The sequence below is a fragment of the Babylonia areolata genome, chromosome 19 (genome assembly GCF_041734735.1).
Source record: "Babylonia areolata isolate BAREFJ2019XMU chromosome 19, ASM4173473v1, whole genome shotgun sequence".
In the NCBI taxonomy this organism is placed as follows: Eukaryota; Metazoa; Mollusca; class Gastropoda; order Neogastropoda; family Buccinidae; genus Babylonia; species Babylonia areolata.
Genome location: NC_134894.1, coordinates 10,505,132 through 10,517,631, shown reverse-complemented (window position 1 = coordinate 10,517,631; position 12,500 = coordinate 10,505,132). Strand labels below are relative to the sequence as shown.

At 39.5% G+C, this 12,500-nt stretch overlaps 1 protein-coding gene across 1 annotated transcript in view; it reads left to right on the top strand.

The window, feature by feature from the left end:
• The window catches only part of LOC143293438 (integrin beta pat-3-like), a 53,826-nt gene that overhangs the window by 20,879 nt on the left and 20,447 nt on the right, over positions 1–12,500 (top strand). The window contains exons 4-11 of the mRNA XM_076604291.1: positions 176–280; positions 1,909–1,990; positions 3,691–3,831; positions 4,336–4,432; positions 4,882–4,975; positions 8,193–8,285; positions 10,452–10,535; positions 12,044–12,121. Of these exons, the coding sequence (XP_076460406.1) occupies positions 176–280; positions 1,909–1,990; positions 3,691–3,831; positions 4,336–4,432; positions 4,882–4,975; positions 8,193–8,285; positions 10,452–10,535; positions 12,044–12,121 (774 nt within the window). The remainder of the gene's footprint in view (positions 1–175; positions 281–1,908; positions 1,991–3,690; positions 3,832–4,335; positions 4,433–4,881; positions 4,976–8,192; positions 8,286–10,451; positions 10,536–12,043; positions 12,122–12,500) is intronic.

Genomic DNA, 12,500 nt, shown 5'->3' with positions numbered 1-12,500 from the left:
AGATTAAAACGGCAGAAGGAAAGGTTTAGGCCCCCCAGCTTCAAGTGCCAAGCCCTAGACACTGTGGATATTGGTTTACATCCTCGATGACTGTAAAAAGGTGATGGCACCTTTAATCCCTTTCATACATGAGAATAAATTGTGACTTGTGTGTATTTTACTTTGTGTGTCGCAGAATTTCCCACGCTTTTCTTCCCGGTGTGATATCTACGAGCATCTGAAGACGGTGTGCCCTCCAGATGAGCTGGTTTATCCTCAGTCTGATCTTTTAGTTGTTCAGGTATTTTCTGTGGCTCTTTTTTGTGTTTATTTGTTCCTGCCCTTTTTTTTTTCTTTTTCTTTCTCTGATCTCTTCCTTTGTCAGTTTTGCCTCTATGATCCATTCATTTAGATATTGAAAAAAAAAACCATGCCAACATTTTTACTCTTTTTGGAGACTGCAGTATAGAATTATGGGTTATGACACTTGAGAATTCATTTATTGAAAAATAATTGTATGATAATGATGATTATTCAAAACATTAAAAAGACCAGATGTGTAGACTAGCTGTTGCAGTGGTAAGGTAGATTAAACTGCTTCATTGTCAGTTGAATCTTTATCTGTGTTTTAAGCATGACTCATATTTGTGATCAATTTCCTGTTTGGTAAAATATATGTTTCTTGTGTTTGTGATAAATTTCCTGATTGGTGAACTACCGTAAAGTTCGGTCTATTGAGCGCACTGGTATATAAGCTGCACCCACTAAATTTTGGAAAAAATTGAACTTTATACATACATAAGCCGCACCGGTTTATAAGGTCGCTGCTGGTTCGTCGCGTGCACTGTCGTCTGCTAGGTCGATCACCTTCAATTTGAAGACTGCATCATAGGCATAACGTCGTATTTTCAGCATGATGAGGGTGTTCGCTTGAGCAGAGTAGAACTGAATGCTGTTCTGAAGGCTTTAATGTGTGCGGATTTGATTTATAAAACGTGAACAGTTAGCACACTATCCTGAAGCTCATCCAAAAATTTCATGGACAGAAATCATGATTTTGGTGAGTTGAAGGGCAGCTAAGAATAGATGAGAACGTGACACTCCCGGGATTGTTAAAATCCACAAATAAGCCGCATCATTGTATAAGCCGCAGAGGTTGAAGCTGGGGTAAAAGGTCGTGGCTTATAGACCGAACTTTATGGTAGGTTTTCTCCCATCTGTGATAAATGTTTCCCTTCACTATGTTTTAATGCATTTACTTTTTTTTTTACATTTTTTATATCCTCTTGATAATTTGTTCCATTTTTATGTTAATGTTTTACACAAACCTAGGATAGGCTCTCAAGGCCTGATCAGCATGTTGGGTTTATGCAAAGGTCAGGCATCTACTGCATTTAAATTTATTTATTTATTTTTTTTACAGCAGATGTGGTTCAGTGTACATGGATCTGTCCACATGCTCTGACACCTCCTTGAAACTGAAACTGATGAATTTCCTGATTGGTGATCATACATTTCCTGTATCTGTGATGAATTTCCTGATTGGTGATCATATATTTCCTGTATCTGTGATGAATTTCCTGATTGGTGATCATACATTTCCTGTATCTTTGACAAATTTCCTGATTAATGAACATGTTTCCTGTATCTGTGATGAATTTCCTGATTGGTGAACACGTTTCCTGTATCTGATGAATTTACTGATTGGTGAACACACACATTTCCTGTATCTGTGATGAACTTCCTGATTGGTGAACAAACATTTCCTGTATCTGTGATGGATTTCCTGATTGGTTAACATAATGTTTCCTGTATCAGTGATGGATTTTCTGATTGGTCAAGCTATCCAGCTTTGACCAGTCATGTCTCTGGAAAGGGACAGACTAAAAATGCCTGGTTGATGAAAGCAGACTGTGGCTGTGTTGGCAGAATGACAACGTGCGTGGTGGGGACACAAATCGACACCCCATCCAGGTCCAACCCCAGGTCCTGAACATCACTGCTCGAACAAGTGAGAAAAACTTTTTTTGAGAAAAAGGGGAATAGACTGCTGGAGAGTTTAGTGGCCATCTTGGACCGTGCGCATGCGCTTCTATTACTCGAAATCGCAAGCAATGCCAAATGTGATCAACATAGGCAAAAGCAGCAAACATGTCCTGTCCCCCATTTCTTCAGTTGATAGCCTCCATTCCTACAATCAAACTCATTACAATGAAGTGCCATCATATGCACAATAAAAAACAAAAACAAAATATGAAGCAAAAAGTCAAAACAAGAAGCCTTCTGTTTTGCATGTTCTGCCGCTGTTGCTCAAAATTTAAGAGATCCAATCAACTTTGAGAGCACAGGTCATGTGATGCACCTCTATAAGTCATGTAACTATGGAACTCTCGAGCTTTCTATTGATTTTTCTTTCTTTTTCCTTCTGCATTCATGAGCTATAGCTCCTGAAGTAAACTGTTTTGTTTTAATGAGCTTTTTCTGTACTGACCATTTACAATTTTTTTAAAGCCCTCATTACAGGCAGCCATACTGTATGGGTGTTCATGCTGAGTATGTTCTTGTTTCCATAACTCGCCAAACCACTCTGACAAAGATTACATGATCTTTCACAGCATACTTGATCTTCTTCATGTGTGTACATGTGCATACAATGGGGATTAAAGCACAGTCAAGTTCACACATATGCAGACCTTGAAGATCAGAAAAATCTCAACCTTTAACTCACCACCAAGCACCAATACTGGAATCAAACACAGGACCCTCAGATTGAAAGCCCAATCCTTGTCACTCCGGGGATTGTTTCGATGACTTCTGAGTGTCCTGACCATGCTCTGTTGCACTCTAAGGCAATAACAGACACTCCCTTTGTGACCGTTGGATCTGCGAGATATATCTTCCACTAACTCACTGGGAATCATCCTCACATGCAGTGGGGCTGACAAGCCGAAATTTGAAAGCTATACATGTACACATACTCAAATCAAATTATGGTGCTTAGAGACTCGCCGACCACTAAGGTCATTTCAAGGCTATTGCCACATTAGCATCTACTTCAAGTCAAGGGTAAAAAAAGTACAATACACACACTCAAATGTGTAGAAGGCAAAGTCAAGTGTTCATAGAAGCACATGCGTTAATACATGTTATTGTCCATACCTGGTAATATTGATTGTCTTTCTATCTAGGACTGTATGAAAAGACTGACCAAGCCAAACAGGGTGGGGAAAATCATATTTACACCATGTTCAGTTTGTTGATGTCTTTTTTATTTTGGGTGGTGATAAGCCAAAGGTGTGTTTATCGGCTCTGTATGTAGGATCAGAATGAAGTGTATTCTTTTAACTGTACAGGACAGTGTATCAAAATTTTTTTTTTTCTCTTTATAGTTCATTGGTTATCATGTTTGTCAATACCTGTACCAGTCACTTCTTGGTGGTTTTATACATTGCAGCGAAACCCATCTTTAGGGAGTATAATTCTCACATTGCATGGAACAGATATAACTTCTGAAAGGTACATAGTGACAAAAGCTTTCTACAAATGCTTGTATGCAATCATACTGGTGTTTGTTCTGTACATGCAAGCAATCGTGCATGTGCATTTCTCTGTCTTGCAGCTGAATTGAGACAGCAATGAAAAGGACAGTGTATGATTCATGATCATGTCTTAAAATCTCACTGTTGTGTTGTGTTGGTTGAATGCTTTCAGATGATCCAATCAACTTCAAGCTGTCGTTCAGGCAGGCAGAGAACTACCCTGTTGATCTGTATTTTCTGCTGGATCTCAGTTATACCATGGTGAAGGATGAGAATGCCCAGAGAAGACTAACTGCACTGGGCAAAGACATTCGTAAGATACTTTGGATTTCTGCTTTTATCTATCTGTCTGTCTATCTGAAAAAAACAATAACAACAAAAACATGTGTGTGTGTGTGTGTGTGTGTGTGTGTGTGTGTGTGTGTGTGTGTGAATTGTGATTGATTTGCATGTTTGTTACTTTTATTTCCCCCCAAATTCCATAGAAAGTGGAAAGTGATGTTCAGCAGAAATGAAGGGAAACTTGCTTGGTGTGCTTTACTGTAGGTTTGAGTACATTGTGTTTGTGGTCATGTTTGTTTCCAGGCACACACGTGTACTCAGAAATATTTGACAATAAAAAGAATTTATCAACATGTTCAAACAGTTTTTCTGGAAAGCTGTGTATGAATCGCTGTGATTGTGTGTGTGTATATGTGTGTGTGCGTGCATGCATGCATGCATGCATGTGTGTGTGTGTGTGTGTGTGTACTTTCGGGAATTGTTGTGGGTTGCATATGCATATGAACTCAACAGAGACATGCATTTGCCGATACAGCGATCAGTATGGCCAACATCACCACAGACTTCAACCTGGGCTTTGGGACCTTTGTAGACAAGACAGTGATGCCTTTCTCAGCCTGGACGGACGAGATGTGAGTAACTAAATGACTCTATTTCTGCAAAGCGCTTTACAAACCTGGTACTTAAACATGGATTGATTAGACACGTAAGATGGTGCATAAACATGTGAAATAAAAATATGAAAAAGAAAAACCGCATAATAGGATAACCTTGTAAGTATCTTTCCCTTTACTGTATCTTGATACCCCCCCGCTCCCCCCACCTTTTTTTGTTGTTGTTGTTGTTGTTGCTTATTTTCTCTAAATATTTCATTTCATTTTTATGTTCCTGTTTTACATTAACCTAGGATAGGCTCTCAAAGGCCTAATCAACGTGAGAGGTTATGCAAAGGTGAAGCATCTGCTTTATAATTTTCTTTTTCTCCAGCAGATGTGATGAAGTGTGTATAATTATGGATCTGTTGGCACACTCTGACACGTTCTTGATACTGAAACTGAAACTGAAACTCATGGGTGTGCAGGCTGAAACGACGTTGCCCAAAGCCGGACAAGAGTTGCAGCCCCCCACATAACTTCATCAACCAGCTGAAGCTTGGCGATGGCAAAAATTTCTCTGTGAGCTGCTTCATGAATAGCTTTTCTGGCCTTCCATGAAACGTTTTCATTTTATTATATTTGACTCACTTGTGTAAACAAAGTGAGTCTATGTTTTAACCCGGTATTCGGTTGTCTGTGTGTGTGTGTGTGTGTGTGTGTTCGTGTGTGTGTGTCTGTGGTAAACTTTAACATTGACATTTTCTCTGCAAATACTTTGTCAGTTGACACCAAATTTGGCATAAAAATAGGAAAAATTCAGTTCTTTCCAGTCATCTTGTTTAAAACAATATTGCACCTATGGGATGGGCACAAAAAAAAAAAAGAAGCCTAATTATATGCAAACTGCATTTAATGTTATATTTATATTTTTTGTATTCTCTAAACTTGGCACTTTGACCTCTTATTTGCAAACTGCATTTAATGTTATATTTATATTTTTTGTATTCTCTAAACTTGGCACTTTGACCTCTTATTCTGACACAACAACAAGAGGAGTCATTAATATCATTTTTGTTCAAACAGGAACTTCTTTTGCTAAGCATGGAATTTTTATTTATTTTGCAAACGTTTTGGTGCAGATAGTAAAAAAGTGAAATTACTCTAATTAATGCTAGGGGACTTAATTTATCACAAATGAGTCTTGAAGGCCTTGCCTCGCTTGTTTAATGTATCTATAAATATTAGTTTATCTTGTTCGTTTATTTTGTTTATTTATTTATGCTAATGGTTTACACAAGCCTATGGTACACTTCTCAGACCTGACCAGCACTTTGAGTTTATGCATAGGTCAGGCATCTGTGTTTGTTAGGTTTGTTTTTTTTAAACTCTTTCACCACCATAGGCAACTTTATGCATAGGTCAGGCATCTGTGTTTGTTAGGTTTTTTAAAACTCTTTCACCACCATAGGCAACGTTATGCATAGGTCAGGCATCTGTGTTTGTTAGGTTTTTTTTTTTTTTTAACTCTTTCACCACCATAGGCAACTTTATGCATAGGTCAGGCATCTGAGTTTGTTAGGTTTTTTTAAAACTCTTTCACCACCATAGGCAACGTTATGCATAGGTCAGGCATCTGAGTTTGTTAGGTTTTTTTTTAAACTCTTTCACCACCATAGGCAACTTTATGCATAGGTCAGGCATCTGAGTTTGTTAGGTTTTTTTAAAACTCTTTCACCATCACAGGCAACCTTATGCATAGGTCAGGTATCTGTGTTTGTTAGGTTTTTAAAAAACTCTTTCACCACCATAGGCAACTTTATACATAGGTCAGGCATCTGTGTTTGTTAGGTTTTTTTTAAACTCTTTCACCACCATGGGCAACTTTAGTTTACTAGACATTGCACTGCCATAGGTGACTTTTTTTTTCTTTTTTTTTTTTGCTGCCCCATCATCTGCACTGTTTCGGTGGCATTACTCCCACACTGCTCATTTAGATTCCCCCATACATGGCCACACCCGGGTTCGTCCTTCGCAGTTCCAGCGTCGGCAGTCCACAGGGAACAATTGATGTTAGGTCGCCAGGAGGCCACACACCAGAAGAGATCCTGCACTGCTGCTGAGTCACTTCGGTGGTGTTCAGTGGTGCCTGTTCTGTTTTAACGTACTTAGGACTTCACCTACTAAGCCCCCTACTAACGACAATAATGACTTAGTCGCGGAGCCAGACTGAGTGAGCGTCCCTCCCAGAGTGGAGACAGCCACCATGTCCCTCAAACAACAGCCCCCCATGAATCTGCCGACATTGATGACATTGACAGGACTCACCCCAAGCACGGAAGTGGAGGGGTATGGAAACTGAGGTCACCATGGGAGCAGGGCGCCATAGGTGACTTTTGTCGACAACAAGGGGTTATGTTGATAAGACCATTTTTCACCTTGCTACAAAGCTTGACAACTGCAGCCAGTTTCCCTGCCAATAGAACAATGACTAATCTTTGCCCCTTGATTGAGTTTGAAGTCAGTAAGTACATTGTGTTGTTTTGACATGAACCGAAGTTGTGACCGAAAACTGAGAGCATTGTTTCTAAAATATTTGGTGCTGGGGAGTGTTTTTCACACAGAAAGTTGACAGTGAAAGAGTTAACACAGCTATGGTGTTTCATTTATTGATCAGTCCACACACTGTGACTCCTCCTTGAAACTGAAACTGAAACTTACTTTTGTCTGTGCTTGAACTTATACGTGTCTGTTAGACATGAAGAAAACTAATGTTAGGTACCTGGGAACAGTTTTATAATTGGATATTGTGTTTGATAGGAAGTATCAGCTCTATGTGAGGTACAATAATGGCAGTGACAGTGACAGCTGACTGAATGAACACATGAACAATGAATGAATGAAATGATGATAACAGTGATAGTTATGATGATTAGATGAAGGAATGAATGTGGACAGATGAATGACTGAATAAGGATGGTGGTGGTAGTGGATGGTGGGTGGTGACAGTGGTAGTTGTTTTGTTTGTATCTTGAGATCACCTTTTTTTTGGCAGTGTAGGACATTCACAAGTCAGTTCCCAGATAATGGATTAAAAGAAAACGATGCTGATGTTGGTGGTGACACAGCTGTTTCTGTCACTCATCATCATCATTATTGTTATTATCATCATTATTATTATTGATGCTCAAATAGCACCTATCATTAGTCAGAGACCAAAGTCTAATCTAAGTGCTTTACAAACACAGAGTCATGTGCACAATAGGATCTACCCTCAGTAGAGTGGATGGACTGCTGCCTTTTGGCACTCATCATTCGTTTCCTGTGTTATTCTGTCTGTATTGATGCCTATCTGGGTAGAGCAGATGGACAGCTGCCTTTGGGGGTGCTCATCATTCATTTCCTGTGTCATTCAGTCAGTATTCAGTCATGCTCATGTCACTCATATGTATGATACAATATGTTTTGACAGACCAGTATGTCGGAAGTCATGTCACTCATATGTATGATACAATATGTTTTGACAGACCAGTATGACGGAAGTCATGTACTCATATGTACATTACAATGTTTCGACAGACCAGTATGTCGGAAGTCATGTCACTCATATGTATGATACAATATGTTTTGACAGACCAGTATGTCGGAAGTCATGTCACTCATATGTGTGATACAATATGTTTTGACAGACCAGTATGTCGGAAGTCATGTCACTCATATGTATGATACAATATGTTTTGACAGACCAGTATGTCGGAAGTCATGTCACTCATATGTATGATACAATATGTTTTGACAGACCAGTATGACGGAAGCCCTGGAGGGTATCTCCCAGAGTTACGACGACACGGAGGGAGGCCTTGATGGTCTGATGCAGGCTCTGGTTTGTGAGGTGAGCGACTTGTGTATGATCTGATCCAACACCTGTTCAGGTGGTCAGTTCCCCTTGGTCCCATTCTCACCTTCCCCAAACTCCTCTCTCTGTCCCCTCCCCCCCCCCCCACCCCCCACCAACACCTCCCCCATTATTCAACATTTTATGTATTAATGTATTAGAACGTTAACTACATGTCCTTAGTAGATATATTAGAGGTTTATGTGTATAAAGATCTGAAGAAGGATATATTTGAAATTTAATAAAAAATAAAATAAAAATAAATAAGGGAAGAAGAGAGGAAAAGAAATGACAGACAGAGAGGGGGAAAAAATAAAAAGGATCCTTCATTTCTACTCTGCAGTGCTCCGTTTGAAATGGACCAATGATATTAATGTATGTGTCCTAGAATTATATATGTATTTTAATATTCTATTAATATGGAGAGTCAGAGTGTTATGATGTTTGAATTTATTAGCATGGCAAGTATTATGATTTGAGTGTTGATTAACATGGCAAGTGTTATGATTTTAGTGTTGATTAACATGGCAAGTGTTATGATTTGAGTGTTGATTAACATGGCAGGTGTTATGATTTGAGTGTTGATTAACATGGCAAGTGTTATGATTTTAGTGTTTATTAACATGGCAGGTGTTATGATTTGAGTGTTTATTAACATGGCAGGTGTTATGATTTGAGTATTGATTAACATGGCAAGTGTTATGATTTTAGTGTTGATTAACATGGCAAGTGTTATGATTTGAGTGTTGATTAACATGGCAGGTGTTATGATTTGAGTGTTGATTAACATGGCAAGTGTTATGATTTTAGTGTTTATTAACATGGCAGGTGTTATAGTTTGAGTGTTGATTAACATGGCCAGTGTTATGATTTGAGTGTTGATTAACATGGCAGGTGTTATGGTTTGAGTGTTGATTAACATGGCAGGTGTTATGATTTGAGTATTGATTAACATGGCAAGTGTTATGATTTGAGTGTATAGTAGCATGGCAAGTGTTATGGTTTTAGTGTTTAGTAACATGGCAACTGTTATGGTTTTAGTGTTTAGTAACATGGCATGTGGTATGATTTGAGTGTTTATTAACATGGCAAGTGTTATGATTTGAGTGTTTATTAACATGGCAGGTGTTATGATTTGAGTATTGATTAACATGGCAAGTGTTATGATTTGAGTGTTTATTAACATAGCAGGTGTTATGATTTGAGTGTTTATTAACATGGCAAGTGTTATGATTTGAGTGTTGATTAACATGGCAAGTGTTATGATTTGAGTGTTTAGTAACATGGCAGGTGTTATGATTTGAGTGTTTAGTAACATGGCAGGTGTTATGATTTGAGTGTTTAGTAACATGGCAGGTGTTATGATTTGAGTGTTGATTAACATGGCAGGTGTTATGTTTTTAGTGTTTATTAACATGGCAAGTGTTATGATTTGAGTTTTGATTAACATGGTAAGTGTTATGATTTGAGTGTTGATTAACATGGCAAGTGCTATGATTTGAGTGTTGATTAACATGGCAGGTGTTATGGTTTGAGTGTTGATTAACATGGCATGTGGTATGATTTGAGTGTTGATTAACATGGCAAGTGTTATGATTTGAGTGTTTATTTGCATGGCAAGTGTTATGATTTGAGTGTATAGTAGCATGGCAAGTGTTATGGTTTTAGTGTTTAGTAACATGGCAACTGTTATGGTTTTAGTGTTTAGTAACATGGCATGTGGTATGATTTTAGTGTTTAGTAACATGGCAAGTGTTATGGTTTGAGTGTTTAGTAACATGGCATGTGGTATGATTTTAGTGTTTAGTAACATGGCAAGTGTTATGGTTTGAGTGTTTAGAAACATGGCAAGTGTTATGGTTTTAGTGTTTAGTAACATGGCATGTGGTATGATTTGAGTGTTTATTAACATGGCAAGTGTTATGATTTGAGTGTTTATTAACATGGCAAGTGTTATGATTTGAGTGTTTAGTAACATCGCAAGTGTTATGGTTTGAGTGTTTAGAAACATGGCAAGTATTATGGTTTTAGTGTTTAGTAACATGGCATGTGGTATGATTTGAATGTTTATTAACATGGCATGTGGTATGATTTGAATGTTTATTAACATGGCATGTGGTATGATTTGAATGTTTATTAACATGGAGAGCGTTTGTTGAACAGGAAGCAATCGGGTGGAGGGAGAGAAGTCGACGTATCATTGTGTACAGTTCCAACTCCATGTTCCATGTGGCAGGGATGGGACTGGTAAGTCACAGTGTGTGTGTGTGTTGGGGGGGGAGGGGGGGGGGGGCGTGTGGGTGTGTGTGTGTGTGTGTGTGTGTGTGTGTCTCTGTGTGTGTGTGTTTGTCTGTGTGTATGTGTGTGTGTGTGTGTGTGTGTGCGCGCGTGTGTGTGCACGTGCACTATGTGCTGTGTCTGTATGTGAATGCATGTGTGCAACCCGGCAGCTACGTTGTGTTTTAATGTGAGTGTGTTGAGATTCACAATATGAAAAATGCACAATGTTGATACTGTTACTTGCAGGACTATCTTTTGTCTTTCTTTTCCAATTTTTAGGGCAATCATCTTATGTCATTTGACTCGGGTTTACGACGGGCGCCATAGCCGAATGGTTAAAGCGTTGGACTTTCGATCTGAGGGTCCCGGGTTCGAATCACGGTGACGGCGCCTGGTGGGTAAAGGGTGGAGATTTTTACGATCTCCCAGGTCAACATATGTGCAGACCTACCAGTGCCTGAACCCCCTTCGTGTGTATGCGCAAGCATAAGATCAAATACGCACGTTAAAGATCCTGTAATCCATGTCAGCGTTTGGTGGGTTACGGAAACAAGAACACACCCAGCATGCACACCCCCGAAAGCGGAGTATGGCTGCCTACATGGCGGGGTAAAAACGGTCATACACGTGAAAGCCCACTCGCGTATATACGAGTGAATGTGGGAGTTGAAGCCCACGAACGCAGAAGAAGAAGAAGAAGAAGAAGACTCGGGTTTACGATTTTGTTTGACATATTTCTGCTTCTGAATCATGTTATTCTATGTTAATGTTTTATCAAAGCCTATCATGGGCTCTCAAGATCTGACCAGTGCATTGGGTTTATGCATAGGTCAGCTGCTGCTCCTTTTTTTTTTTACATTCTTAGTATTTTCTAAATTTTTGGAGCAGATGTGGTGTAATGTATTTGATCTTCTTCTTCTTCTTCTGTGTTCACTCGTATGCACACGAGTGGGCTTTTACGTGTATGACCGTTTTTACCCCGCCATGTAGGCAGCCATACTCCTTTTTCGGGGGTGTGCATGCTGGGTATGTTCTTGTTTCCATAACCCACCGAACGCTGACATGGATTACAGGATCTTTAACGTGCGTATTTGATCTTCTGCTTGCATATACACACGAAGGGGGTTCAGGCATGAGCAGGTCTGCACATATGTTGACCTGGGAGATCGTAAAAATCTCCACCCTTTACCCACCAGGCGCCGTCACCGTGATTCGAACCCGGGACCCTCAGATTGACAGTCCAACGCTTTAACCACTCGGCTATTGCGCCCGTCATGTATTTGATCAATCTCTACTCTTTGAAATCTCTTTGGGACTGAAACTTCTATAATATTATATCCTGCTGTGATACCAAAGTTGGTAAATGATACATGAGAAGGAGATATCTGTCAAAATCTGCATAAATTCTGTGTGTATATGTAATTCATTGATATGTGTAATTCATTAACAGTGTATCTTTTGCCATGTTTTCACAGCTTGGAGGAACAACGAAGAACAATAATGGTGAATGCCATCTGGATAACGGCAGAGACTATGCTCACAGCTTAGAATATGTGAGTTGAGTGTTCTGTCTGTCTCCCAGACTGTATGTGAGTCAAGTGTTCTCTCTGTCTCCCAGACTGTATGTGAGTCAAGCGTTCTCTCTGTCTCCCAGACTATGTGAGTAGAGTGTTCTCTCTGTCTCCCAGACTGTATGTGAGTCAAGTGTTCTCTCTGTCTCCCAGACTGTATGTGAGTCAAGTGTTCTCTCTGTCTCCCAGACTGTATGTGAGTCAAGTGTTCTGTCTGTCTCCCAGACTGTATGTGAGTCAAGTGTTCTGTCTGTCTCCCAGACTGTATGTGAGTCAAGCGTTCTGTCTGTCTCCCAGACTGTATGTGAGTCAAGTATTCTCTCTGTCTCCCAGACTGTATGTGAGTAGAGTGTTCTTTCTC